The 27,804-nt window shown below is 34.3% G+C and overlaps 2 protein-coding genes across 2 annotated transcripts; one reads left to right on the top strand and one right to left on the bottom strand.

The window, feature by feature from the left end:
- Window positions 1-218: 218 nt before the first annotated feature.
- Window positions 219-3,238, bottom strand: LOC133307787 (uncharacterized). Its single transcript, XM_061508344.1, has 2 exons — window positions 2,904-3,238; window positions 219-2,533 (listed from the first exon to the last, which is right to left on the bottom strand). Exons 1-2 carry the CDS (start codon window positions 3,236-3,238, stop codon window positions 436-438), a joined length of 2,433 nt encoding a protein of 810 aa, XP_061364328.1. The 3' UTR covers window positions 219-435.
- Window positions 3,239-19,295: 16,057 nt separating this feature from the next.
- LOC133307778 (uncharacterized) lies at window positions 19,296-23,591 on the top strand. Its single transcript, XM_061508329.1, has 9 exons — window positions 19,296-19,433; window positions 19,568-20,273; window positions 20,411-20,520; window positions 20,692-22,000; window positions 22,404-22,587; window positions 22,659-22,775; window positions 23,000-23,128; window positions 23,246-23,329; window positions 23,465-23,591. The coding sequence occupies exons 1-9, from the start codon at window positions 19,296-19,298 to the stop codon at window positions 23,589-23,591; spliced, it is 2,904 nt and encodes a 967-aa protein (XP_061364313.1).
- Window positions 23,592-27,804: the final 4,213 nt, after the last annotated feature.

Genomic DNA, 27,804 nt, shown 5'->3' with positions numbered 1-27,804 from the left:
AGGAGCCCTCTCTTAAATCAGCTGTCCTAAACGGAATAGAAACAAGTGGTGCATTGACATGTTCAAATTTGTTGTTCAAATTACTGTAACCCTATTACGGTGGCCAGCTTGACGACTTTGCCTCATGCTGCAAACGAAAATCATTGTCTTTCATGAAAATAGCAGTTTCAGTTTTTCACTCTTGCAAACAAACAACATCTGCAATAGACTTGAATAATTTTTTTAAAAAAGAAAAAAAGAAAAATTACCGGTCAGAATTCAGAACTTGAAATCTAAGCAAACATGAAAAAATAAATCTCACCCACCCACAAATTACATGCTTTAAAAAGCAGAAGCATAAGACAACTGACACACATCTACGCTCAAAGATTAAAGTAGTAAATAAGTATTCTCGGTGCCTGGACCCAGTTCATGTGTCACTTTCATGCCTCTCACTCACTCAGTACGAGATCCATAGTATTTGGTTCTCTTGGAGTAATCCCCATGGCTATCCCTCTCATAACCTTTGTTTCCCCGCTCTTCATCCTCCCTTCTGTGCTTTCTTTCTCCATGACCATCATCATCCCTTCTTTGCTGCTTCCTTTCTCCATGACAATCATCATCCCGCTTTCTTTCTGCTCGACCATCCTTGTCCCTTGAGTGCTTCCCTTCTCTACGATTATCCTCATCATTTAAGTTTTTTCTCTCTCCACGGCCATCCTCATCCCTTAAGCGCTTTCTTTCTCCATGATCATCCTCATCCCTTGAGGACTTTCTTCCTGTATGATCATCATCATCCTTTCTGAACTTTCTTCCAGCATGATCATCCTCCTCCCTTCTGAACTTTCTTTCTCTACTATCATCCTCATCCCTTAAGTGCTTTCTTCTGGTACGATAATCTTCATCCCTCCCACGCTTTCTCTCTCCACGGCCATCCTCATCCCTCCTTTGCTTTCCTTCCCTAAAATCACCATCATCATCCCTTAAATGCTTTCTTTCTACATGATCATCCTTGTCCCTTAAGTCATTTCTTTCTGTACGATCATCTTCATCCCTTCTACGCTCTCTTCCTCCTTGGTCATCTTCACCCCTTCTACGCTCTCTTCCTCCTTGGTCATCTTTATCCCTTCTACTCTTGTGCTCCCTATGATCATCATCATTTCTTCTGTGCCTTCTTGCTTCATGATCCTCACCATACCTATCAATTTGCCCAACAAAATGTGATTCATTATCATGCCCTCCAAGCCTAGCTGATTTAGAATAACCATCTCTTTCTCGATCATCATTTTGGTACATTCTAGATTTTGATTCAGACTCAGTTTTACCAAACTTTTTGTCATCCCCATCATGCTTAGCCAATGTGAGAAGCTCCCTATCTCCATCTCCATCAATCTTCCTGTTACCCTGTGTCATTTCTTGACTTCTACTTTTTGATCCCTCTGTAAAATCTCTCCCATATGATTTCCTTAGAGAATTCAATCCATCAACATTAGCAATATTTTTCCCTTTTTCCGCACCATTACCCCTGGAATCATATCTGAATTTATTTTCTTCCATGTCATATCCTTTACTACTTTGTCCACCTCTGTCATTTACTTCCTCCCTAGGTCCACCTTTCTTTAATACAGCAGACCCACTTTTTCTTGTTTTTTCATATCTTCTATCACTATAATTGCTTTCTGAATCACTGTCATTGCTACTCTCTTCAGATGAAGAGTATGACCCCCTTGTAACATATCTGTCTTGTCCCAAAGCACGTCTAGCACTGTCTCTATCAGAGTCCTTGTCCTTAGAACTATGCCTCCTCGTCTTCTGATTCTCGAGTCTACCATATTTCTTTTCCTCACTATCAGAATCAGATTCCTCCTCCGAATCATGATGTTTGCTCATCTTTGTATGCTGCTTCCCTTCTCGAGTCTTATGCTTGGAGAAGCCTTCATGATGATCAGAATCATCATCCGAGCCATGCCTCTTATGAGCCTTTTTTGATTTTTTATTACTTTTCCTTGCAACATTGCTTTCATCAGAATCAGAAGAATCAGTATCATCACTTTCCTCTACCCTGCCTTTCTTGTGGTGCTTGGATGTCTTTGGCTTCTTTTCAGCCTTGACCTTCCTCTTAGCATCACTATCAGAATCAGATTCATCACTACTGTTCGTATTCTCTGTAGTGTGCTTCCTTCTACCTCCCTTCTCATCATCCATATTGCTATCTGAATCAAATGAATCATCCTCATGCTTTCTCTTACGAGTTTCACCTTTCTTGTGGTGCCTTGTATCTTTAAGGCCCTTCTTCTTAGCATTTTCATCTTTTTGATCTTCAACCATTTGTTTCTTCCTACTGAAATCTCTGTCCAAAAAGGCATGTTCACTTTTCAAATTATGTTTCCCCTCCGCATTAGAACCATTTTTTCCATCATTCCCTGGCCCATCATCGTTTCCTTCAGTATTCATTTCGTTGACTTCAGAAGAAACTATGCCGAGAGCAGCTTTCAATGTTTCCATCTGCTTTTCCTTTCTAGCAGCAATTTGGTGGGTCTGAGTATCCGAAAACCTGAAAAAAAAACCCCAAAAGAATTATCGATAATGATAGCTAGGATCAACTTCAAACACACCATTCACAAAAACGAGATGTACGAGTCTCTCCATTACCACACAGACGAAAGACAACTAAAATTAACCTGAATCTGCATCTAATTGCATATCCACCTATAAATTAAAACAGCTTTACATCCAACATGCAACCCTTTTATTTTATCTACACAGTGCCATCCAATAATTCGTTCATATCATCAATAAACCACACACAAAACAATATTATGCTAACAAACAATTCACAAAGAGCAGAGGCAATTCAATTCAACAAACAGAAGAAAGAGCATATCAATCAGACATTAACCAAAATAATTATACAAAACAATTACTTGTTCTCTGAAGCGGATCCATCAGTTTCCTCAGCAGCCTCCAAGTTATTCCGAGCCTCCTCGAGTTTCTGGGCGATCTCAGAGTCGGTGTAACCCTGATCAATAAGCTTGTCTTCTAGGATAACGAGCTTGAGCTGAATCTGACGCTTACGGTCATGATCCAAGATCTCTTTGTTTGGCTTCCTGGTAACACCTGCGGTGCCCTGATCTCCCTCAAAACCTTTCGTGTTCTCAGAAACCTTCGAACTCTTTGGCTTCACAAAGAACTTGTTGCTTTGAATGTACCCATTGGTACCAGACCCTCTTGGGGTTTGTAACCCTATTCCGTTGTACATATCGGTCACTCCTACTCAATCACTCACTGCAATTCAAATCGGAAACAATAAAGAACAAAACATTATAAACCCTAATTTCAACGGCGATTTACGGAAATTATCATAGAAAAGAGAATAAATACGTCTGATGCACTTAAAGAAAAATTAAGACCCAAAGTTGTTCTTTATTGTAAGGAGACTGACAAAAATTGAAAGATCAAAGTTCATAACGAAGAAAGAGAAACCCTAGAGGATGTTAGTACCTGGAGCAGCTATTCCGGATTAGACGAATCGAAAAGAATGGAGAAAAGCATTCTGAATTTTTGATATTTTAAGATGAAATGATGGTAATGAGACCAATAAAAATGGGCCCATTCATTAGGGAAGAGTTTTCTCTACCTTTGTCATTGGGCCGGCTGCAACAAGTTGAGCCTTTTACCTAAACAATATTAATTTTGTTATAGTTTATATACACAGCTAAATTAATATTTTTTTTAAAGTAACTATATTTTAATCCTTGATACTAATATTTTTTATTTATTCATATAAATAATTAGAGGAGAGACAAGTGTAGTCAGACCATGCCACCACCTTTTATTCCAGAAGATGGTCAAGCGTGACAATTTTTAACACTATATAATATACTGATAAAATTCAAATATGACAGATTTTCATATTTGTGTTTCAATATACCAATTCAACTTGATTGTTTAAATTAAACAGTTATATAATTTACACATTTACCTCAAATTCTCCTAATCTCTTTTGGGATAAACAACACCAATTTCCTTTAATCCCTCACTTTATAAACCGGAACCCTAGCTATGTTTCATCTCACCACCATGGCCAAGAAGCGAAAGCTTTTGATCCTCTAACGCAAAGCACACCATGCTGGTTGGGCGTTTGGCAGAGGAGAAATATTTTTTTATCCGGGAATTTTGATTTTCAGAAATATGATGGAAACATTCAATTTACGATAATATCCGAAAATTAAAAATTGAGAAAAATTCAGTTTCTCGAAAATCCTAAAAAAGACCTTGTACCATAAAACCAATGGTTTTATAAAAGTTATGTTGTATGAAAAATGAGTTTGTAATATTATAGAAATTCGTTTTTCGTGCCTTAATTTTTTTTTAATTCAAAAGATGAGGGCCCCAAAAAATGATGTTTATGTAGGAAACTTTTATTTTTTCCTGTCGCAGGATCAATGCAAAGCCCTAAAACCAAAAGGTTGTGGAAGTGGACCAACATCCCAACCCTAGAAGAAGACCATGCCCCATTATCGAAAGAACAACTGCAAGATGAAAATGTACACGTGGGAAGAATAAGAATAAGAACAAGAACAAAAATAAAGCTATATTGTGTTTGGTTTATGGTTACACACTCAATGTTAAGGCCTGTTAGGTGTGACATATAAGGCATGATAGTATAAGCTTATACTATACGTTATGACATTTTCAGTTGTTTGGTGTGACCATTGTATAGTATAAACTTATACAGCATAATCCCTTAATACATCAAAACGATGTATAACTTAATCCGACCTAAGGGTGAGGAATAAGACCTGATAAGAAATTGATGTATTAACATTGTTGACCAATGTAATTTTCAAAAATTAATATATTATTTTAATATTAATCTATTAAAATAAAAATTAATTTTTTAATAAATTAATTTTTAAAATATTGAATATTTTTATTTTTATAAAATTTAATTTATATTTTGAACACACTGATCGATAAATTTTTATAAAAATTAATATCATATGACATTTTTTGAAGAATTATATAAATTCTTTATTAAAAGATATTTTTATTAAAAATATATTTTTATCATATATAGTATTATACAGTGCATTACCAAATACTAGATATTATCGTATACAATATATTATTTTATACAATACCGTGCCAAACGCTGGATAGTATTAAGATTCAATCAGGTCTTATACTATCAGGCCTTATCTTATACTATGCACCAAACATGCCCTTAGGTTTCTTTCTTTGTTCATGTCCACGTATTTGATTAAAGAAGGTGATATTTGAAATGCTTGGATTTTTGTATGCAATATAGGATTTTGTATTTGATGGATGAGATTTGAGAGAAGATTGTGGGGGACAATAACATTAAATGCATCCGGGGAAAATTAGGGACATTAACCGTACTGCTGCGTTTTTTCAAAAAAATTTACTTTAATATCACGAGCTGACATTTTTTGTCAAAGTGTCACGACTCCAAACTCACTACAATTTCCAGCGGGTTGGTTTGCCACGTGGCACATTTCTTGAGAAGTTCAAACTCGCTTCCACCTGTGGCTATTATGGTGGACAAACAGTCAGTCTCTTTTCTACAAAGGCGTGACTTTTAACATATAGACATAAACTCATTGTTAGTGGTAGCGAGTACAGTCTAACATGTCAGAGAGTTTATGTCTAACCTTCCATGTGTAAGAAACTTACTAGTAGTCCCAGCGACTTCAGTGCTATATAATCCCCCACCTCAATTTCCCATTTCATATTTCCTTACGATTAGAATATATAATTCCTCTCATTTCTACCGATCAAAATATCCACATGTGTTTGTGTTTATGTTTGTGTTTGGCAATGTTACTTTTTCCTCCTTTTTTATTTTAATTTTTACAAAATGAGTGACAACAAGAATTCAATAATTGCCATTGTGTACTACAATGGGAAGAAATATTTTGGTCTCAATGGTCAGGTTTTTTAAAGAGATACGAAAATGTTCCGCATGAGCCCTAGTGTAGTATAATGATTTGAAGAAGACAATATACAAGAAGTTGAGATTACAAAGGGGTCTCAATTGACTGCTAGTTGTGCCTCGAGTAAAGAGAATTGGGTTCCTGTGGAGATTTTTGAGAATGAAGATGTCACATTAGTAGTATATGCATTTCAAAATGAGCGAGACTCTGTATTTATTGAACTGTATGCGAAAGTAGACTTCAGTGGACAATCTAGTAGTCAGCATTCACTCCCTTCAATTCACTCTATCGATATTAATAGGGACCCACATTTTCATCCTGAAGATAGGTATGTGATTTCCCCACCACCCCCAGCATGTGCAAAATCAAGGTGCGCAAATCATGTTGTCTGGCCTAGCCAGAGACAACTTCACATCTATGGGCAAACCCAACAGATGGTGTACATCCTTTGGAGTGATCGTAACCTCACCCATCGACATGTGAAAGGTTTGTGTCTCAAGGTGCCAACTCTCCACAAGCGCAGAAACAAGCTCATGGTCCATCTGAAACAATAAAGTGGGTAATGTTAACAAATAATTACAATTAAACCCTATAATCCTAAATAAACAATATTTGTACAGTAATCTTGTGGTTGTGTAGCTGCACAGCGTGATAGGAATCAACCTGCCTCAAATAAGGATGGATTTGCTCAGGTATGTTGATATGATCGTGCGTGGCTGTGTGCCTGACATTAATCAGGCGATCATCCGCGCCATTCTACACACATGTATATACGTGTTTCTCCTGTAATGTCAGGAGAGAGCGATCAATGTGACCTGGGGTAATTACACAACGCATAGACCTTGGGGAGTCAGGAGGTGAGGAGTCATTATCCTCACGGCACGGTGAATTGGTAAGGGAATCCATGAATCTATTTAAAATAATAATAAATTATTATTTTCAAATAATAATAACAAATTATATTAATAATTCTATTTATAAATATTAAATTAAATAAAAAATTAATGTCAACTGTCCTAGAGTTTAATCCCTACACTAGCATATATAAAAAGGCATATATTCTAGGGTTTCAAATTCCAAAATAAATAATATTAAAATATAATATATATCACAAAAGTCATTAAATTATATTAATAATAAATTTATTATCTTTTTTAATACAAAATTTGTATATTAACTATCCTAGAGTTTAATCCTTATACTAATTCATATAAAAAAATATCACAATTTTACAATATAATTTATTAAACAAAAATAAATAAATTATTTTAATAATGTTATTTTTAATTATTATTTTAAATACAAATTGGGACAACATCCTATTTGACCCTAGCCCATATGGGTTAGGGCCAAAAAGCCCACAGGATTAAATGAATCTCAATAATTAAGGCTCGCATGGGGAAAAAGCCCGCCAGCGGGCCAACCAAAATTATAATTTCATAATTTTTTTATCATATTCAATACATTAAAAAATATTTTAACAAATAAATTTTTAACACTTTCTTAACATATTTTATACAAATTATAAATTTTTTTTAATAAAATAAAATTTGTACATAAATATACAAGTGAAAATGTAAATAAAAGTTTAATATAAGTGAAAATTTAGTTACTACTTTTACTAAATTCATTATTAAACGATGTCATCAAATAAAAATTTTCTCACAAAGAGTCATAACAGAATACAACAATTATAGTGGAAAAAAAAGTAATGACGAAAAAATTATCTTAATAATAGTATTGAGTGATTGCTCTTAGTATGTCATATATTTGAAAGTAAAATCATTGATTTTCTTAAACTATTACCGTTACAAAAAAAATTAGTTATTATTATCCAATAAATTACCAAAGTGCATTTTATATAATATGTTTCAATATAAATTTGGATGTATAACATGCTTAGATGCAAATAGAAAAATTTATTTTTATTGATGCGCAGATGAAAATATCTGTTAAAACATATTAGTACTGAAAAATTTATTTTTATTGTAAAATATTATGGATGAATTTTCACATAGTTCGTAACATGTGACTCTTTGTTTTTTCATGACCTTTGTTATATTCTATAATCATCACATTAATGGTGTATTGAATTGTAGAATACATTCAAAGAAGATATTGTAAAATATTATGGATGACCTTTCACATGAATTATGGATAGTCTTTGACATAGATTATGGATGACCTTTCACATGGATTATGGATGACCTTTCACATGGATTATGAATGACTTTTCACATGGATTATGGATTAGAGGTGTTGATCAATCGATCCAAACCGATTCAAATCGCGGTGACCGAATCGAAAAACCAATAAGTGAATAAATCGAAAATCGAAAAATCGAAAACCGAAAAAAAAATGGTAAATTTTAATTGGATTGGATCGGTTTTCGGATTGATTAATGAAAACTGATCCACTGCAAACCAATCCAATATATTAATTCCTCTCTACCTACTTGGTCCTTTCCCCAATCATAACCCAAAAAATTTTAAACCCAAGATCCATTAACCTATCAACTAAATCCAAAAAAAAACTTAGTTACATCTCATCTACAAAATTTCATCTGTGTAGAGCTTTATATCTCATTTCCCAAAAAAAATACTATATTAACATTTACTGATGCTTTTGTATTTAAAAAAAAATAAGTTTATAAAGTTAATATGTACAAAAGATGTTATTTGCACAATAATCGTGAAATAAATTTTAAGATTTTCAAAAAACTGAAAATCGATCCAATCCAAACCGAAAAAAATTGGATTGGATCGGATCGGATTTGAAAAAAAATTCAAACCGAATGGATGATTACATGATCAAACCAAAGGGATTAGATCAGATGATTTTTGCTTCCAAAATCGATCCAATCCAGACCGCGAATACCCCTATTATGGATGACCTTTCACATTAATTATGGATAACCTTTCACATTGTTCATAATGTATGACTCTTTGTTTTTTCATGACTTCCATGTTTATACAATGCATCTAAGATATGTCCTTATATAGGCTCTTTGCTCATACTTATTCTTATTTTATTCTCTCTTTTTTTTATTTTTTTCTACACTTTATTTTCCTTTCTTTCATATTTCACTTTCTCTTATATTCTCCATCAAATTCACACAATTTTTTTTACCTATATTTATATATTTAAATTTATATAATTTTTAATTTTTTAAATAATGAAAATTTTGATGAAAGAAAAAGTTTGGCCCACGGGCCAGCCAGCAAAATTATAGGGCTTTGAAGATTAGGGCTAAAAAGGGCCCTACCACAAAAAGCCCTAATGGGTTAGGGCCAAATATAATATTTTACGGGTTGACTCACAGACTTTAACCTATTTTGACACCCCGCAGACTACGAAATATTTCAATTTTCAAGTAATTGCCACTCTAAGGCCCCACCCAGTATGAACGTTCGTCAGAGTTGTGAATTAGAGATAGAGAAGGAGATGTAACACACCACTCATACCAAACCTGTTCCAGATTTCACGAAGAAATCAATACTATGAAATGGAAAAATAGATGCAAAGGGAAAAAATGAAATGTAGCAAATGAAACAGTACCAACCTTTTTAGAATCGTGTCAGCGCCAGAAATAAAGTATAAAAATAAAGTATCAGGGGAGAATCAGGACACATAAATCGGTGTCCTCACCTACAGAATAAACCAAACAAGATGTAGGTTTGAAAATCCATGTTGAGTCCACTTTAATTTATGATCGTATGTTGCAAGACAGGGTAGACATTTAAGAATTAAATAAGGGAAAAGTTATATTTATAAACTTTTTATTTGTAAACTCTTACAAACTATACTATGTACTCCCGGAAATATACTAGATTACATTATATATTTTCAGGAATACAATGTAATTTGCAAAAATTTATAAACGGATCATTTTTTATTAAATAAATACTCCTTCAATCTAATTGAACACACAAAACATGTAACATACATTTAGGAGAGTCCTTTAATAAATCATCTTATAAAAAGACATATATGCATTTTGATCCCACAATAAATGAAGCCGAAAGAACATTTCATTCGAAGATTTGGTAATAAATTACCACCTCAATTTTATTTTATTTTAAAAAAACCATCCATATTCATAAAACTGATACTGACAATCAAACGGTTATAATTTATTATAAATTAATAATTAATTAATAAGTATGACCCAATAAATTACAACTATTAGATTGATAAAAATTAAAATAAATTACAACCATTATATTGACAAAAATTAATGATTAAAATTTAATAGTAAGAGATAATGAAAAAAAAAGATAATAACTATAATTTTCTCATTCATAAAAATACTAAATAATTATTTGGAAGAGAAATGTAACTGAGCAAGGCAAGAGCCGATGTTATTAGTCAAACCGTCAAACGACAACCAGAATTAGAAACCACTTATTTAGAGAGAGAGAAAAAATATGCATTCGTGACATGCAATAGGCAATTAGGCATCATTGGCTTGTATAATTGATTAAAAAAAAAAGTTAATAGTTACCGAATCCGCATCAAATTTCTGTGTTATTTTCATTTTTTCAAATATTATTTCAATTTGGCAAAAGGAATAATATTTGTCATTTTAAAGTATCTAAATGTTTGTAAAAGTCTGGAAAACTGAGCTTAGATATGTTTGGTAGCTAAAAATTGAAAATTATTTCAAATATATTTTTTTCTTGGATTTCATTCTGCAATGTAAATCACATATACCAGCTCAACAATACCACATATTTATTGGCATTTTTGGTTTCCAGAGGAAGAGATCATGAGACCTCAACCTCAGCCTTCAACCATCTTTCTGATTGAAGCACCTGTAGTAACAACAATAAAAAAAATGAAAAATGAATGAGTTGAATTGACCTATAAATCACGCAATCGGAGAAGAAAAAAAATCAGAAATAGCTCAACGATATTGATTGGGTGGTGATGTGGCGGCCGAGAAAAGGGTGGCAACGGAGGCGAGAAAAAAGAAACAGAGCTCTGAACCCAATCGTTTATCATTTGAATGTGGCTCAAAAAGTTGTAAAAAAAAATGAAACTGGGGTTGTTTTTTTTAAAATAATCCTGTATTTCTATTAATATTTCACAATCAACCAATTACAAACTTAATAAACTTAATTAAATAATTCCGGAAAAATTAGGGTCTATCAAACAGCTTTTGAGTAACATTTCAGGAAAATAAATTACCCACTACATTTCGGTAATAATTATTTTTCGGATAAAAAAAAATTCTCTTATACCAAACGCCTCTTACTTTCTTTCTCTTCCTAATTTTCTAAAGAAGAATAATATAAAAAAATTAAACATGCATCAAAATATAATAATTTGATTTAAAATCATAGAAACTTAACTACATTTTTATCTTACATGAATTGACAAGGCAACGTCATAATGATGTCATCAGATATATTATTAGTTTACAAGGACAGTCCCAACTTGAATGCCTCAATATACAGATGTAGATTATGTTTCATTCTTGAATTTCACACTTTATCGTATGCTTCATTATTGAATTTCACACTTTATCCTCTAATTAAGCTTTCTAAATTCTCTCTAAGCAGTGTTTTAAAACCTGGCTTGGACCGGCCGGGTCGACCCAGGACTTGGTGACCTAGTGGATTCCCCGATCCGAGCGGGTAGTTAGACCAGTTATGCAGTCAGCCCGGATTAGACTTGTTGACCCGGCCGAAACTCGGTGACCCGGTGACCCGGTTGACTCGGGTTAAATCGGTTTTTCCTTTCCTTTTTTTTTTTTGGTAATTTTTTTTTTTGTTGATAAGAACTCTTGAATTAAATCATATTCATATTTTTTGATGAATATGATTAAAAGTAAGGTGAAAATAATAAGGTATTTTAGATTAGTGTAGTTCGTTTATGTAATTTAGTTGCATCTTTTAATGATCTCATGAAGTTAAATGGTGATAAACACTGATGGTCTCATGATCTCATGTCAACGGTCTAGAGCTAGAAGCTTAGAAGTATATAATATTTGCTATCATTGAAAACCAATTTATTATTTGAAGCTCGTAGATAGTTTTCTTATGTGAATTTTTATTAATATAAGTAATATTTTTATATTTTTAACATGTAAACAGTAAAACCGGTTGAACCCGGTTGAACCAGTGACCTAGTACCTCGATCAGTTCGATAACCGGTCCGAGTTTTAAAACACTGCTTTTAAGTTTAATATAATAGGTATGTGACTGCACTACAGTTATTTAATGAGACTTTTTTGGTGAAGTAATAAGTCAGTTATTGGTAGCATAATGGAGCACTTATTGGTAATATAATGAGTCATTTAGTTAGAGTTTATTTGGGTGTAATGTGTCTCTTAATTTTCTTTGTTTCTGTTTTAATTTTTGGCTTATAATAAGAAATAGTGTGTTCTTTTATATTTTTTGCATCTTAACATTTAGGATTGTTAAAATTTTAATTTTTGTTTCTGTTTTGTATAGGGTATTATTTTAGAATCCTAGAAAAGTAGGATTGGAAAAATCAATTTCTCACGTTTGATATAAATAAAAGATAAAATTTTGCTGGGAAATTTTATTCTCATGATTTTGCTTTTAGAAGAAGGTTATAGTTACAACTTTTTTTTTTACAACCTTTTACAACTATATCCTAACACCGTTGATTTTTGTCAATCAATGGTTATTATTTACTGTGAATTAATAATTTATTAATGAGTTTAATTTGCGAAAATCATAACCGTTGATTGGCGAAAATCAACGATGTTAAAATATGATTTACAAAAAAAAAAAAATGATCGTAAGAGATTGTAAAAAAAAAATTATAAATATAACTTATTTCTTACTTTTAACTATAAATTGCCATTGCAAAATACCATCAAACCCATAAAATTTCTTTTCCCAAAGAGGTGGGAAACCTATCACTCGGTTTTCAGACCAAAATACCCTCACTCAATTCAATTCTATTTCCTAGTTCTTTTTTCTTATTCTTTTTCCATGAATATTTTGCTGATTAGAGCTTCAAAAAAGTAGAAGGCAATTCTCTGAGTAGTGCTTGCTTGTTGGGTTGGAGCATGTCGTTCATACCTGCAACATCACCCTACCCATGAAGAAAATCCTCGTCCTTGAGAATTGTGCGCAACTGCTGATTTGGAGGGTGTAGATTGAGTATTGTGGGTCGTTGGATGTAGCGGAGGAAACACACCTTGTGATGAATGAATGGAGTGGATTTTGCTCGATGGGCCAATCAGCTTATGAGACTCAGTTTCCTATCTATGACTAGAGGTGACAAAGTGGGCGGCCCGGACTTTGTCACCCCGCTCCGCTCCGCCCCACCCCGCCATCAACCCGTAAAAAAATGAGTCAGCTCGTCCAGCCCCGCTTTTGAAAGTGGGCTGAAAAACTCAGCCCGTCCCGCCCCGTTTGGTGGGTTGGGCGGGTTGACCCGTCAGCCCGAGCCAATTTTATACTGACTCGTCTCGGCCCGCCTATGCCCGTCATCAACCCGCCAAAAAATGAGCCCGCCCGCCCCGCTCCGCTTTTGAGATGAGTTGAAAAACTCAGCCCGCCCAGCCCTGTTTGACGGGTTGGGTCGCCGAGCCGAGCCCGTTTTGCCGGCTCTACGTGTGATCGTCAAATTTTACTGAAGAAACACAAAAGGGGATTAACAGTGAAACAACAACACTTCAAAATTTTTGATGTGTAGTGTTCGATATTCATCGATATTTTGATCCTTTGCGACATTTCAATACTTATGGCAAAGACTAAAAAAGATTCAAAGGTTACGTTGCGTTACATTTTGAGTTTCAACTATTAGATTCGTTGCATTACGATTACTATTTTATTGAGTTTAATATAAACATTTGAGATATCTTATGTTTCTTTGCAAAATTAATAGATATTATAAGTTTAACTTTATTTTTTTGTTAAATTATTGAATGTTAAATATAATATACACTATATAAATTAAAAATATTATCTAATATCAAAATGTATTCTAACATGTCAAAATTTAATATATTTTTTAAAATTAATGTATCGTGTCTGTCGCATATTCCATTGTCAATGTCACTGCAATATAAATTGGGAGTGCCAAAAAGAAAGAAACTGACCAATCAATGCTTGTGGCACGGATTAAGACTTTTTAATCATTCCTGACTCAAAGAAGATACCCCAAGGTTGTGTAGTTGTTGTAGAACCCTTTCTTGAGGGCTCAGAGAACGGGATTAAAAATTTGCTTAGGTTGGTCTGATATTTGTATACCCACTCGTCTGCCCCGACGTGAATGGTTGTGTAAAGTTTTTTTTATTGAGTTGGAAGTTGGCTTCTTATTACAGGGAATATGATCTTGGTGAAAGCAGAGGGTGAAAGCAGAGCTGAGAATACAGTTGTAAAATCACCATACATCAATGTTTTATTGTCAATCAAATATAGCATAGAAAAATAATTCAATATTTTCAGAATTTTTTTGATTTATCAAATAATTTTTTTGATAACATTCACAGTAAAACAATTTCCTACCATATTCCCAAAATCAAGATTCTCGTGTAAAAAAATTTCTCCTCCAATAAACTCCTCCTTGTAACTTGTTTAAGCACCCTTTATGTAGGCAAAATTTCATCTAATGTGAAAGCTAATAGCTAACGCATGTGAAAAATAAGTAACCTGTCATGTTTGGAAAATAATGCCCACCATGTGAAAACTAAGTCAAAAACTTCAACAATGGGTAATCCATAAACATAATTTTTTTTTCTTTTTTATGATATTTATTATTTTGAATTTATATTTATTATTAAAAGTTAAATTGAATTTGTAAAGAACCACTTCAACCCAAAATCTTAGGGCCTGTTTGGAGCACCTGATAAAGAAGATAGGATAGGATAACTTATCATATCCTATTTTTATCTTTGGTTTGGTGGGTCAATAGGATATGATTAGCTTATCCTATTGTCTCACTTTATCCTATCCAATGCATGATTTCTTATCCTATGGGGGGAGCTGGATTAGGATTCAATATGATAAAATACTAATATTGGATATCCAATACATCCTCACGCTACCCAATATATCCCCACACTACCCAATATATTTGTATTTATTGCGTTAAATTTTGTTTTTTCTTTCTCATTTCTCCTTCTACATAATTTATCATTTTGCTAATCAGATGCTCATCAAACACAGGACATGATATAGGCTTATCAGCCTCATATCATATCCTACCCTTATCAGCCTCATATCATATCCTTATTCTATCATGTCCACCAAACGAGCCTTTAAGGTGTTGGGTGAGGACATTTTTAATGATATATGTTATTTTCTAACACACCCCCTCACGCAAGAGAGCTTTGGGCTAGAAGCGTGAATATTGCACTGGCCCAATTTTTTTTGGTTTACATTTATGTTTTTTTTATTTTAATTCCACTTTAAATTAAGGGCGGTGAAGATCGAACTTGTGACCTTGTAGTCACTCAAGCTCTGATACCATGTAAAGAACCAATTCAACCCAAAAGCTTAAGCTGATGGCTGAGGCTACATTAATGATTTTATATAATTTATATAAAAGTATATAATAAATATAATAATATGCCCATTAGAATGGACAAACCAATTTATGTTTATATAAATTTGGTTAACTTTTAACTATAAAATACAAATTCAAAACTATAAAGATTATATTAGGGAGAACATTCGTGTTTATGGATTAAATTTATAATAATTAATGATTTATAAATATCCTTAAAATTTAAGTTTATAATATGGTGAACTTTGATTATTTTGTTTCAACTTGCATTTATTATATTTTAAGTAGTTTGAATTTATATTTGATATATCTTTACAAAATTAAATTTATATATTTTAAAATAAAAAATGTTTATCATTTAAAATGACACAACTTTGTGTATTTTATGAAACGACCGTGTTATGATATGTATTTGGTGGTTTTTTTATGATCTCTCACCTCCACAAAATTAGGAGGAGAGACAAAGAGAGAATATCATAAAGGAGACATAAGGTAAAAAACTATCAAATCACAGTCGTTTCACAAAAAATAATATAAAGTTGTATTCTTTAAAATGATAAATATTTTTTTATTTTAAAACAAATAAGTTAAATGATAAAAAAATTATTTTAGAAATATTCATATTTTAAAATAATTTTATTAAAATTTTAATTTCGATATATTATAATTGTCAAAATAGAATAACAATTCAAATTATTGCATGAAACTTTCTTACAAGGGAAAAATGCGTGTCATTTTAAAGGATGTAAAGTTGTGTCATTTTAAAAAAGATAAAGAGATAGATAAAGGAGGAGAGAGTTGACAAAAAAAGTAAAAGTGTGAGTTCCACTTCTTTATGAAAGTGAAATGATATAAGTTGTGTCATTTAAAAGGATAAACACTTTTTCCTTCTTACAATTACAATTTTTTTATTTCTTAGACTGAAAAACTGTAAATGTGCCTTGGCTGCACTAGGACCTTTTTCTTTTATGGGATTTCATTATTATTTAATGGTTTTATATACGTTGTATCCCTGATTAAGGGTCGTGATATATATGAACCAAGTTTATTCATTTATTTTGACAAAAGTAGTGTGGAAATAAATAAGAAAATTCAATGATAGAATACATAGCATCCCCTCACACAAGGCTAAAAATAAAGTTCCACCAAAAGGAGTAAACCACATCAACATTGCATCCCCTAATCCAAGAGCATCACAGAGACCATAAGGCAATAGCTATTGTAACATAGCACCAAAGTAGAGCCTATAATCCATTCTGTCCCGTAAAAGTTGCACTCACCTTACCTTGCTATTAGATCAATTCAAAATGTTTTCAAAACTGAGATACTATTCTTCTATACCTAAGAAATACAGTATGCCAGAATTTTTATACCTTCAATATGTAACCTCGTAGACAGCTTTTGAACCAAAAGTGTCTACAGTTTGCATAATTCTCATGTCCAGAAATTTTCCAATTTCCTTTCGTCTAGTCAATAAACTGAAAAAGCCATAAAACAAAAGTACTTTCACCTAAAAATTTGTTGTCTAATACCCAGCGACGGAATAAAGATTTAATTTTCGTCAGGGCCAAAAAATTTGAAGTATCAAATTATTAAAATATTTTCGTTATTACATAAATCTATTAGAAAAAAAATTACTTAAATTTTTTAAAGTAATAGGAATGATGTTATTTTAATAAATAATAAATATTTATTTAAAATTTAAAATATAATATAAAATTAAATTAGTAAAGAAATTGCAAATTAAATGTATACATATATGAAATTTTCATGTGATTTTTATGAACATTTTTGTGTGATCTTTATGAACATTATTTCATGTGATGTTAATGAAAATTTATTTCATGTGATCTTTGTGAATAATTTTTTTTATCTTTTATATTTTAATTTGGTCTGGGCCAATAAATTTTAGTTTGCAACTTAGTAGGCCTTACAGGTCATATTAAGTTGGCCCATTTACACAGACTTAGGCTATCAAAGCCAAAATCTGGCCTAATTTGGCCTATTTATACCCCTAGTAGTGACCTGTGAAGAACATCAATGTAGTGGGACAACAAACTTCACAATTAAAAAGAAACATGGAGCTCCCAAGGGTTTGCTTGAGTCAGGGATTCAAACCCTGCCTCAAACAAATTCTTGGAAAATCTTTGGGGGCCAGAGGACGTATCTCTCTCCTCGAATGTGGAATTAGTCTCATCCTTCCTCCACTGGCAAAGCTTAATGCACCCGCTATTCCAATGAGGGGGTAGCTTTCGGGACCGTACTCCGAGGACAAGGTGATCGGAGGAGGTTGAATGTGGATACCTCCAGGTTATACCAAAAAAAAGAAACATGGAACAATCAGCGAGAAATGTCTAAAATCATTTAAATAACATTTAATCCACATAAATCATTTAATCAGTGTTTAGATATTTTAAAAATACAAAAAAATAAAGAAATTATTAATGAATATGTACAAGAAATTGTCATACTGCATATATATACATATATCTTCATTGATTTTTTTCTTTAACAGTTTTTACTGATTAATAGCCAAAATTCACATTCTTGTTGTGAAATCAAATACAAATAACACCAAGAAACAATTCAATTTCATTACAAATAGCAACTGTAACTCTACATTAAAATAATTTAAAAAAATATAAACATAAAATAGCACTCCATTTTTCAAAAGAAATAAAATCAATAAATGCAACCACAAAAAAAAAGTTGTAACTAAAAAAAGGGGGGGGAATGAATTTCACTCATGTTATAAACATCCAATAAACAATTATGGTCAGCAAAGACAACAAATTTCTCTTTTACAAAGTTCAAAATTGTAAATCAATTTTTCCTTCTAGTGGAACAAACAATATACTTACCAATGCATATTTCAAGAACATGTATCTATAAAATCTTGAGAAAGGAACAAAACATAGTACCTTGTCGCAGAATAACTAGGTTTCGGGTGGTGAGTGCGAATAAGAAAAAAAGGTTGGAAAAAGATGAAAGAAGAAGAAGAAGAAATTTAGAAGAAAATAATCTGTTATATGGTCATATACGCAAAGCAACTCCAAATCTTCGTCTGTTACCATTGTTACAATTTTAGCTAGGGCCCAATTATAATTACTTATATAATTATATATGATAAATAAAATTTGTTGAAATGTAGCTGAGGCCCAGTGGCTACACTACTGCTAATACCAGTCCCTGCATTCCCAACATATTTTTCCCATGTCATTTCGATGCAAAATTTGAACATCGCTCAAGCATAACATTGTTCAGATTGCTGATAATAGGCCTAAGCTAAAGAGAATGGTTGAGGCTCCTTCGTGGGCCAAAGATTACATTAGTGAGGCATAGTGGGTCCAATTACATAGAGGGACTAATGTAAGGGTGTCCAGGTGTTAGTTGGTTAGATGAGGTGGGTAGTGTGTTGTTAGTCATGGGAGGTTGCAGAGTGCAGATGTAATAAAAGTACCCTTTGGACATTCAGTGGGGATTATTGAAAAATATACATTTGGTTCTTCAGTTTTTCTTGTTCTTTCCTCTTCTGTTAATTGAGATACCATTTAAGGGTCCGCGTCCCTTAACATTGGTGCTTTCAACTCTTTTGAGCTCCTCAAGGGATTTATAATGCGTGTTCAAGATTTAGCTGAAGAATTTGGATCTTTTCAGCTTCGTATCGAGCGAAATTTTGAGGATCTGCAAGCTAGGGTGGAACAACGGTTCAATGATCACCAGAACCAATTTGTTAGCATCAACGTGCAGCTTCAGCAAATTCATGCAGCGATGATTGGTGCCGAGGCTCATCATGGTGAAAATGTTCAATCAAGAGGAGCACATTCATCATCTTCCACGGATTCTGGTGGAGCGCATTAACTACGAATGGATCCTAATGATCCTACATCGTTGCTGAAGTCTATTCGTATGGAGCTTCCTATTTTTAATGGAGCGGATCCAAATGGCTGGATCTTTCGTATGGAGTTGTATTTTGGCTTACATCAAGTACTGGAAACCATTAAGGTTCGTTTAGCTGGGATGAAAATGGAGGGATTAGCGGGGCCATGGTTCCAGTGGTTGTTCAATGGAGGTTCTATTCAATCTAGGGAGGATCTAAAACTTGCGGTTCGTCATAGATTTGGGGGTACTGCAATCAGGATCTGCGTGGGGTCCTTTCGAAGTTAACACAAGATGGGACATTAAGTGAATACATCAGGAACTTTGAGGCTTTGATTAATCAAGTCACTGAGTTCTCTGATGAAGTGTCAATGTGTTTCTTCGTATCTGGTTTGTTGCCTGAATTACGAAGAGCTATTCAACTTTACTCTCCAACATCGCTCCATCAAGCAATGCAACTGGCGATTACTTATGGTGCACATTTTATGGAACTGCGCTCTTCATTTTCATCTCCAGGTATCAAGAAGGATTTTGTTAAGAATACCTATAATGTGGAGCAACCAAATCTCATTGCTACTATTCTGCCAAACCAGAAACCTGTGGTTCCTACTCTACCTTCATCTGTTCCTTTTAAAAAATTGTCTCATGAAGAATTACAAAAGAAAAGAGACTTGGGGATTTGTTACAGTTGCGATGAAAAGTGGACCTCCCGTCATCGGTGTAAGGGCAAGCTTTTTTTGATGTTAGGGGATTCAGAGGATTTAGCAAGTGATGCAGAAGAACAAATTGTTTGGCAACCTGAACCTACTCAAGAGGAGTCTCATGAAGTTGTGTTGCATCTGCTAGCAGGGGAACAAAATCCCAGGGCACTTCAGTTTCGTGTGGAGTTCAAAGGAAGGTTAGTTTCTGTTCTTGTGGATTGTAGTAGTTCTCATTGCTTTATCCAAAAGAGATTAGTAGAGGCTGGTGGGTTATCAATTGTAAAAGTTCCACGAATGCGTGTTTTTTTGGAAAATGGAGAATTCCTAATCTGTGAAAGAAAATGTTTGGGGTTCCATTAAACATTCAAGGGTACACTTTTACTGTGGATTTGTGGGTGATAGAATTAGCCAATTTGGGAGTCATTTTGGGAATTTCATGGTTAAGTGCACTTGGAAGAGTTATCCATGATTATGCTGAGATATCTATGAAGTTCATGTCCAAGGATGGGAGGGTGATTTTACATGGAGAAATTTCTGGCTAGACCAGAAAAATAGTTGATCCGAAATGTTTTCATTTGGAAGGGGAGTGTGTATCTGACATATTACCTGAATTATTGGAATTGAAATCCAAAATCCCTGCTGCAATATGAGATATCTTGGTGCAATTTTAATCTGTTTTCCAGTTGCCACAAGGGTTGCCACCACCTAGAGGTTGTGATCATGCTATCCATTTGGTAGAGGGGGCTAAGCCTGTTAATGTGAGGCCATATAGATATACACACCACCAGAAGGGGAAGATAGAGAAACAGGTTTCAGAATTATTGGCTTTGGGTTTTATCAAGGAGAGTAGGAGCCCATTCTCTTCACCAGTCTTGCTTGTAAAAAAGCAAGATAATTCTTGGCGAATGTGTATTGATTACCGGGCTTTGAACATCATCACAATCAAAGATCGTTTTCCAATTCCCACAATAGATGAACTTCTCGATGAACTCAAGGGAGCTAAGGTCTTTTCCAAGTTAGATTTGCAGAGTGGTTACCATCAAATCCTCTTGGTGCCTGAAAAAACATCAAAAACTGCTTTTAGGACTCATGAAGGGCATTATGAGTTTTTAGTGATGTCATTTGGCTTAACCATTGCTCCCTCAACCTTTCAAGCAGCCATGAACCACATGTTTCGGCCTTACCTTCGAAGATTCATTATAGTATTCTTTGATGATATCCTAATTTACAGTGGATCTATCAAGGAGCACTATAAGCATCTCACAGTTACTTTGAGCTATTTGCAAGAGAATCAGTTCATGGTTAAGCTCAGTAAATGTGGTTTTGCATTGGCTGGAATCGATTACCTTGGTCACTTGGTATCAGGGGTTGGAGTAAAGGCTGACCCTAAGAAGATTTTTGTAATGATACAGTGGCCACAACCGAAAAATGTGAAGCAATTAAGAGGTTTTACTAGTCTCAAAGGGTACTATAGACGGTTTATCAGGAATTATGCTGCAATTGCCTCACCTTTGACTGATATGTTGAAATCTGAATCCTTCCATTCAAGTGGAGAGGCTAAGAAATCGTTTGAGGATTTAAAGGAAATAATGTCTAGGACACTAGTGATGATTTTACCTGACTTCACCAAGCCCTTTATAGTGGAAACAAATGCCTTATCTTTAGGCATAAGGGATGTCCTTCAACAACAAAATCGTCTCATTGCTTTCTTTAGCAAAAAGCTTGGTCCAAGAAAGCATGTGGCCTCTACTTATGTCAAAGAATTGTATGCAGTGACAGAAGCCGTAAAGAAATGGCATCACTACTTGTTGGGGTCCAAATTTTTTATACCCACTGATCACAGAAGCTCCTCAACCAAACGATTCAGATGGTTGAGCAAAAATAAATATGCTTGTAAATTTATGGGGTTTGATTTCACCATTGAATACAAACCTGATTCAGCTAACATTGTTGCAGATTCTTTATCAAGGTGTATGGAGGATGAGCAGACAGGTATGTCCTTATTCCTGGTGTCAGAGGCAACCTTTCAAATGGTTGAGCAGATCACAATAGAGAACGTTTTTTTATCCTAAATTGGTTAGTATACGGTTGAAGTTACAAAGGAAGGAATTGGGGAACACTGATATAACCGAACGAGATGTAATCTTTTATCATAAGGATCGTTTCCTGTTAGGTTCCAGTTCTGATTTGAGAAAATTGTATTAAAAGAGGCACACTCCACGCCCATGGGAGGGCATGCAAGCATTACTCATACTCTCCTTAGGCTCAAAACTTCATTTTATTGGGGGGAGGGGGTATGAGGAAAGATGTCACAGATTTTGTCAAGAGGTGCTCTATTTGCCAATTAATTAAAAAAGTTACTTCACCACCAATGGGTTTACTTCAACCGATGCAGAAAGAGTCTTTGAGGATTTAAGTATGGAATTCATTACTGGATTACCAAATTCTAAGGGATTTAATGTCATCTTGGTATTGGTCGATCATTTGACAAAATTTGCACACTTTGGTGCTCTAGCTCATCCATATACTGTTGAGAAAGTGGCTTCTTTATTTTTTGAAATGGTGGTGGAATTACATGGGTTAGAATAATTGTTTTGGATCGTGATGCAATTTTTGTGAGTAAATTTTGGTCACAGTTCTTCAAATGCAGTGGCACAACCTTAAGGACAAGCACAGCTTACCATCCTCAATCGGATGGGCAAACTGAGGTCACCAATCGATATTTGGAACAATATATTAGAGCATTCTATCACGATGAAAATCACAGGTGAGCTGGGTATTTGGGATGGGCTTAGTACCATTATAACACTGCAACTCACTCATCTATTGGGATTACACCATTTCAAGAACTCTATGCCAAGATACCATCTATGATTCCTCCATATCCCAGAGGCTCAGTTTGCGTTGAAGCTGTGGATACTTCATACTACCTTGATCCACCGTGATGAGTTGTTGAGGCGTGAAGACACATTTGCAAAGTGCATAAAACAGAATGAAGGCACAAGCTGATAAGCATAGGAGGGATGCTTCTTTTACTGTTGGTGATTTGGTTTTAGTAAAATTACAGCCATTTAGACAAATCACATTGTCGAATCGCAGAAATCAGAAGCTGGCCAAGAGGTATTTTGGTCCTTTTCCAGTGGTGAGAGTATTAAGTCCTATAGCTTACTAGATTGGGTTGCCGGAAGGTTGTCAGATCTATTCATCTTTCCATATTTCTGTGCTTAAACCATATAGGGGAGATGGATCTACTGTAGCTTTGCCTTTACCAGACAACAATAGTGAAAATTGTCCAATTCAGCGTCCTTTGGCTGCCTTAATGTGTTGGGTTCTTCAGGATGCTTAGGGAAGACGTACTTAATGGTTGATCTAGTGGTCCAACTCTCTTCCAGAAGATGCAACTTGGGAGAATGAGGATGATCTCACTGTGCATTATCCAATTTTTTCATTGCCCAGATCAAACCTTGAGGACAAGGTTTCTGTTGTAGCAGGGGCGAATGTTAAGATTACTGATAACAGGCCCAAGCTAAAGAGAATGGTTGGGGGCCCTTCGTGGGCCAAAGATTACATTAGTGAGGCATAGTGGGTCCAATTACATAGAGGGACTGATGTAAGGGTGTCCAGGTGTTAGTTGGTTAAATGAGGTGGGTAGTGTGTTGTTAGTCATGGGAGGTTCCTGAGTATAGATGTAACAAAAGTACCCTTTGGACACTCGGTGGGGATTATTGAAAAATATACATTTGGTTCTTCAGTTTTTCTTGTTCTTTCCTCTGTTTTCATTGTTCTGTTAATTGAGATACCAATTAAGGGTTTGTGTTCCTTAACAAACATATATACAAAAAAGGCTGTAATTCTATGTTTGCTTTTATGGGTTCGGAAGGAAATATATCGACATATCCAATCTACAAGCTAATCCAAGTGGAGCATTACATGAAGCTTGATCTATCCAGTACAATATGGATTGGCCAATATGGACTGGGCTAGACCACACACAGTTGATGATCGAAGACTTAGGGTTGGATGGTGTGCTTCGTAGGTTGATGTTGTCTGCTATGTAGTTAATGGATGTTGAGCTTTCTTGGCGTAATGGATCTGATTGGGGGGGAAGGGGATACCTGCAATGATACTCTGATGCTCAAGTTAGTATCAATGTTAGGCTAATGTTATAATATTATTGGAATGAGATGATCATACCTGGGTGTGTACCCTTGGTTTATATAGAAAATCTTATGCCGGCTTTGGTAGACGGTGTGCCTTCTGATTGGTTGTTTATGGGCTGCAGACTTATCTGTCTCAGCTGATGTCTTTCTGGCTATACATCTATATATTGAACTGCCTTCTTAGAGTGGTGGCAAGCTGGAGCTGTCTTTCGTGTATTGGCTTATAGCGCAGTGGATCTTAGTTTGTTATAGGATCCTTCCTTGGCTTTTAAGTCATATAAGACGGTTAGGCACAATGAGGCCATTGCGCCTTTGGGTCCTTTGCGCGATGGTGACATTGCACATTTCATGGGTCCTGTATATACTTGGGTCTATTATAGGCTTTAACCTTTTTGTGGACTTATTGTAGTTTATCTAGATCAAAGCTAATCCAAATCACCCTTACAAAATAAAACAAAAATAAATTAACATGAAATACTCTCGTACTCCAAGCCTCCAACACACACCAAAGATAGGTAAAATGATAAGGGACGAAACAAGCAAATTTTTAATTGAAAATTTCCAAATTCATAATAAAAAATTGTAAAAGAAAAGCTAATCATAAGAATAATAGGCAACTCGATCATACCCACTATATTATTTTTCCCAATTAAGAAAATGCATTGAAATGGAAACTGTATAAGCTTCCAGTTTCTTCTAAGAATGAAGGTCACTTGCCCAAGCTGAAAGCTGTTGCTGCTTTAATCTTCTTCTGGTTTCATATTTGTCAAACCTACTTACCTACCACAATTGCTTCCATTCATTTCTTTTCGCTCTGCTGTTATTTTCTATGTCACAGTTGTTTTGTTTGCAATTTAGATTTTGATTGGGGTAACATGCATGGAGTTTTGTTCTGGATGCTACTTACTAAGGCCCACCAGATGGGCCCAATCGTTTAAAGCCCACATGTAGAATCTTCTAGAGGGCACCCATGGTAAGCCATAAAGGTTCACCACTGGGACATTTCTCATCCCTGCACTGCTGTCCCTGTACACTGACAGTGGGCAGCTTGATGAGACAGCTCATGGGCTGACCAGCTCAAGCCCCCATGAAGAGAGAACTCTCCTCTCTAAATACCCCTCTCACACATGGAGAGGGGAGCTTCTGCTTCCCCACTTTCATATGCTGTCACTCTGCCTCTATGCAGAGCCCTCACACACACTCCCCCTTGAGCACATACATGGGAAGCTTCACTAGTGGCTTGGTCTCTACCAAGGCCACTGTGGACACCCCCTATATTAAGATACTTCACCCTCCATGGAACACATCTTATGTACGCTATGAGTAGAACCACTATTAAAAATCTTAAATTCTAAATGTTGGGATTAGTTGCAAGGAAGTTTGTGTAATTGCGTTGCACTTAGTAGTAATTAAGTCTACCGTGTTAGCCTGAAAAAAAGAAAAAGAAAATAGCCTATCAATAAAACAATGGGCACCCCTATTGAACTAACGCAAATTCAAACACTTAAAGCCGAAGGCAGTCGTTAAGGATTACTCATCAAATTCTTACAAACTTTTAATTATTCCTTGACAAGTACTTTTAGGACACCCATTAGTGAGACCCATTTATTTATGACTTTCATGTCTTGAGATTACTTGGGCTCGAATCTTGCATAAGCGCCTTGGAGAATAATTTAAAGTTGACTAAACGATAGACTTCCTCTAAAAAAAATTGGATCTGGATCTTCTAATGTGAAAAATCACATGACCATGTCATGTGAGAAATCATAACCATACAAAGGTAGATCAATGGTAATAAAGGAGGAGAGAGAAAATATATTAAAATATATAGTCACAAAATCATAACCGTTGATTTACTTTTGTATGGTTGTGATCTTCTCACATGACCATGTCAATTTTTTTTTTCACATTAGAGGATCTATTTCCAAAAAAATTTGAAGATAAATAAATAAAGGGTTTATTGTCTCTCATATAGTAGAAAATTATTTTTTCTTCTACACATATAAAAATATGTATGACCCATTTTTTTTCTCTTTCTTCTATTCACAGTCCCACATACTTTTATGTGTGTATAGAAAATAATTTTATCTCTTACAACATGAGAAACATCAAACCCATAAATAAAACTCCTACGTTATATCAATGGTTAAAGGATTAAACTCCTCTAAAAAAAGAATTTACTATTTTTTTTATCACATATAAGATTTTTTTATGAAAATTGAATTATATTGAAAAAGTCATGTCTGAAACAGATAAGTGTATAAAATAATTTTTCTCTCTGGTTATTTTTTTATTCCATTCACGAGAGTTTATATAAAAGTTAAAAATAATAATCATCCACTATAACAATAACTAAAGAGACTGAAAATAAATCAAAATACCTTCTCATTGGTAAACAAGGGGAGGAGATGTTTGAGGGCTACTGATACGACTCATGAGAGATTTCAACAGATTAATAATAATAGAGAGTGAATAGAAAAGATAAACAGTGAGGGAACTGAGATCCCTTAACATATAAGATTGAAGACTCCCTCCAAGTGTACAAAGTGGTATAGACTAGAGTTTTGAGATATCACCATACTAACTTCAGCCTAACTAAGGGTGTAAAGGGAGGAGGTGTCTGAGGGCTACTGCTACGGCTTATGAGAAATTTCAATAGAGTAATAAAAATAGAGAGTGAATATAAAAGATAAGCAGTGAGGGAGCTAAGATCACTTAATATAGAAGGTTTAAGACTTCTTCCAACTATACAAAGTGTGATGTCATAACCGTTTCCAACCTTGTAAGCTCCACTAAGTGTGAAACTGCATAACCCATGATATGTAAAGAGTCATGCCTTCGTAGAAAATATGAGGGAAGACATATACAAAGGAGTCATGTGCTCCTTGTGCCAAGTGATGGTGGTCCAATCAGACAGCTATTGTCAGGCAGGTCATCCGGCGGACTAAAACAAAACTAAACACAAAAGAATCTCACCAAAATTTCCAACAAATTTGCACTTATATTGGATGAGTAATTAGCGGCCAGATAAATCTTCTCAAGCATCTTTTTTGTACAACATGATTTCCTAAAATGAATTGATGATATTAAGAGGACCACTACGATATTAATTCCGAAAATCAATTTTCAATCCGTACTTAGTTTTTGAAATATCATTTGCGTTCCACTAAAGCCGAATCTTCCACCGAAATGCTTTTCCACCAAGACTTAGTTTGTTTAATGTGTGGTTTTTCTCCTTTTCTTTGAAAATATAAACTTTCTTTAAAAAATATGCTCCAAACATTTCTGCCGAGGTTTAATCGATTAATTAAAAATTTTAATCGATTAAATATTTCGAAGTTTAATCAATTACGAGGGATATTTAATTGATTAAACCTTGGGTCAACAATTTTTACGTGTTTTGATCATTTAACCGATTAAATATTGCAGTTAATCAATTAAAGATGAGTAGATTGGTGGATAGTTTTAAGTAAGGGATAAAATAATTATTAATTAATTAATAACGAAAGGATAAAAAAAAAACCCTTTTTATGGCTCGTGCACATTGGATACTACATGGCATATACCTATATGGTAGAAACTTGGTTATGAATATACCTCTACTTTCTTTTTTCCCCAACATAAGCTCCCGGCTTC

The sequence above is a fragment of the Gastrolobium bilobum genome, unplaced genomic scaffold, assembly GCF_033153095.1.
Source record: "Gastrolobium bilobum isolate Gb01-03AN ecotype WA unplaced genomic scaffold, APGP_CSIRO_Gbil_v1 utg2535, whole genome shotgun sequence".
Classification (NCBI taxonomy): domain Eukaryota; kingdom Viridiplantae; phylum Streptophyta; class Magnoliopsida; order Fabales; family Fabaceae; genus Gastrolobium; species Gastrolobium bilobum.
This window is presented reverse-complemented; position numbering and strand designations above follow the sequence as displayed.